We start from the raw sequence: 3,291 nt of genomic DNA on the forward strand, positions 1-3,291 counted from the left end.
ATAGCCTATAAGGAAAACAAATGGGATTCTGTTACTACTGACTATAATGAAAAACGTGTCTATAAGTGGCTTTTGGGGGTAGAGGAGAGGCATCAGCTGCACAGATACCGACGTGCCCGACCAAATAGGCCTAAGAATTTAGACACTGTTGACAGCTCTGGTAACAGTAGCAATGAAGAGATACATCAGGCGCAACACCTCGGGTGGATAACCATACCCCTCATGGCATGGCTACTCGCTCAAAAAACGAGTATGGAAGAGGCCAAACCCAAGAAGAGGGGGGCAGAGGTGTAAGAAGAAGACTGCTGCGGTATTGGTGGAGAAGATGAAGGATGACATGATCATTAATCTAAGTAGTCACCAAGTCACCGACCCTGAGAGAAGTGTATTAACTAAGGGGTTAAAATGTATACCTACCCAACAGGCAGATGATTTCTCTACACAGGTCGACCTCTACAAGTTTAGGAGACAAAACAACTAGATAAACTAATTGTATAGGGAATACCATAGAGTTTGTAGCAAAGAATTCCACAAAGTTAGTCAATGTTAACTCCAAGAAAAATAATTGGTTAGAAATAACTCTTATTTTTTAAAAAGTTCCATATCATTCATACCTTAGGTCTTTATTAATTAAACTAGGAACATACATTCACACAGTAGCAGAGAAAAATGTTAAAAACACTTGAACCCAGTTAGTAAGTAAATACTGGTTAGCTCAATTTTCAAAAGTACTAATATACATGGACCCACCGTTAAATTAATCTAGATTAAGCTAAGCCCTTACAATCCGAGGGCTTAATTACTTTTAAATATTAGCAACTAGTATAGGTGGGAACCAAGATTAATATACAGTAATTAAGGGCTTAGCTTACTCTAGATTAATTTAACGGTGGGTCCATGCATATTAGTACTTTTGAAAATTGAGCTAACCAGTATTTACTTACTAACTGGGTTCAAGTGTTTTTAACATTTTTCTCTGCTACTGTGTGAATGTATGTTCCTAGTTTAATTTATAAAGACCTAAGGTATGAATGATATGGAACTTTTTAAAAAATAAGAGTAATTTCTAACCAATTATTTTTCTTGGAGTTAACATTGACTAACTTTGTGGAATTCTTTGCTACAAACTCTATTGTATTCCCTATACAATTAGTTTATCTAGTTGTTTTGCTCTGTTCGCTTAGAATCCACATCAGATACTGATCCCTGTAAGTGTAAACTAACATTACAATATATTAACCAAAAGGTACACTAATTGTGATATATATACAGGAGAAGTGTCTGTTATTACCTAACTCCATAATCCCCAACCCCATATGCTCCAAAGTTTAGGAGACAACTGGCATTGGAGGAATATTTTGGATCTAGTGAAAATGCTGGAGTGGGCTTAAGGAAGAAAGGACAGTTTGATCCTAAAAGCAGTAATCCCAGCATTCATACTTTTTCCAGAGTGGTTGAACAACAAGTCACTACCAGTATACATGTCAACTACAATGTGCAGAGAAACAATTTAAAAAAACAAGAGAGAATGGCATTGAAAAATCTGAAAGAAAATCATCAATTGGTTATCCGCGAAGCAGATAGGAAAGAATTCTTGTCCCAATTGGGTGATACTCAAACATACCGCAAATTAGATGGAGACCCCACTAAAGAGTTCAAGAAACAAGTGGATAATTATTTTAAGACAGCCGTGGAATTGAATTTTCTCTCTAAAAGTCTTGGGGAGTATATGATGGTTGAGTTCCCTATTACACTGATAATTTATACACTTCCTAAGGTGCACAAGGATCAGAAGCACCCACCAGGGCGACCTATAGTTTCATCTAACGGTTCTATACTACAGCCAATCGCCACCTATTTGGACACCCTGTTCCAACCTTTGGTATATAATATGCCATCATTTATATTGGACTCATACCGTCATCCCTCATAGCGAGGGATTGGCGGCTATTAGGAGGAAATTGCTTCAGTATCCATATGTTGGTCCACCTATCGATGTTATCCTTGATCTTACTGAGTATTGTCTTAAGTACAATTACTTTAAATTTGAGAACAGTTATTATCTCCAAGTTGCCGGAACAGCGATGGGCTCAAATGTGGACCCATCATATGCCAACTTGTATATGGCATGCTTTGAAGAAGAGGCTACGTTGGCATTTTAGGATCCAAGGGTGAAGGTATTTAAAAGGTACATAGATGATCTTATATTAATCTGGGGTGGATCAAGACATGACCTTGGAGAATGGTTGCAGTCATTAAATCAGCAGAAAAAGAATTTGAAGTTCAAGATTAACTGTGACAACACCACTATTGACTTTTTGGATTTAAGACTCATCAAAGTAGATAATAGACTAACCACTACACTATTTCACAAAGACACTGACCGCAACTCATTGTTGGAAGCCACAAGTTGCCATCACCCTAGTTTGAAAAGGGCTTTGCCTAAGTCTCAATTAAAAAGGGTGGTTAGGAATAATAGTGATCCAATCAGGAAGATTGAACAATTGGATGAAATGTACCTCAAGTTTAAAGAGAGGGTATATGGTGATAAACTCCTACGTGGGCCACTGGATGAGGCCCTTTCCTTGACACAAGAACAGGCACTTGTAAAGAAGAATCATGATTCCGCTAGCAGGAGATTAATATTCTCTACAGCGTTTACACCAGATAAAATGGAACTACCTGGTATCCTTAAGAAAAATTGGGACACTATAAGATCTGATACATCTTTACCTTTCAAAGAATTTGAGAGCCCTATGGTTGGTTATAGGAGAGGCAGATCTCTATGTGATCAGCTACTACGCACTGATAACAAACACAGCTATACTAGCAGAACTTGGTTGGGCTCAGAGAAAAATGGGTGCTACAGGTGTAGTGGTTGTGTGACCTGTAATGGGTTGTCCCAGGGGAAATTTTTCCTGGAGAAATAAACGGTTTGACATTAACTACAGGGTCACATGTACCACTACGCATATAGTATACATGATCCATTGCCCCGTGGGTCGTTTTATGTGGGTAAGACCCAGGATGACCTACGGGTACGCGTGGCCAACCACAGGTTGGCCATAGGTACTGCTCTCCGCACTGGTAGCTCTGAACAGCCGGTGGCACGGCATTTTTTATCTCATAATCACAGTGTCTCTGATTTGAGGTACATGATTATTGATCATGTTCCAGCACCAGTGAGGGGTGGCAATATAGGGCCAAGATCCTCCTCCAGAAGGAATCCAAATGGATCTTTACGCTGGAGACTTTGATACCCAGGGGCCTAAATACCAATTTTGATCTCCA

General features: G+C 39.1%; 1 protein-coding gene across 1 annotated transcript in view; it reads left to right on the plus strand.

Annotated features, from left to right (window-relative positions):
* Positions 1-325: 325 nt before the first annotated feature.
* PTBP3 (polypyrimidine tract binding protein 3) overlaps positions 326-3,291 on the plus strand; it is a 444,692-nt gene continuing 441,726 nt past the window's right edge. The window contains exons 1-3 of the mRNA XM_053700011.1: positions 326-385; positions 1,328-1,882; positions 2,163-2,759. Coding sequence (XP_053555986.1) covers positions 326-385; positions 1,328-1,882; positions 2,163-2,759 — 1,212 coding nt within the window. The remainder of the gene's footprint in view (positions 386-1,327; positions 1,883-2,162; positions 2,760-3,291) is intronic.

The sequence above is a fragment of the Bombina bombina genome, chromosome 2 (genome assembly GCF_027579735.1).
Source record: "Bombina bombina isolate aBomBom1 chromosome 2, aBomBom1.pri, whole genome shotgun sequence".
Lineage (NCBI taxonomy): Eukaryota > Metazoa > Chordata > Amphibia > Anura > Bombinatoridae > Bombina > Bombina bombina.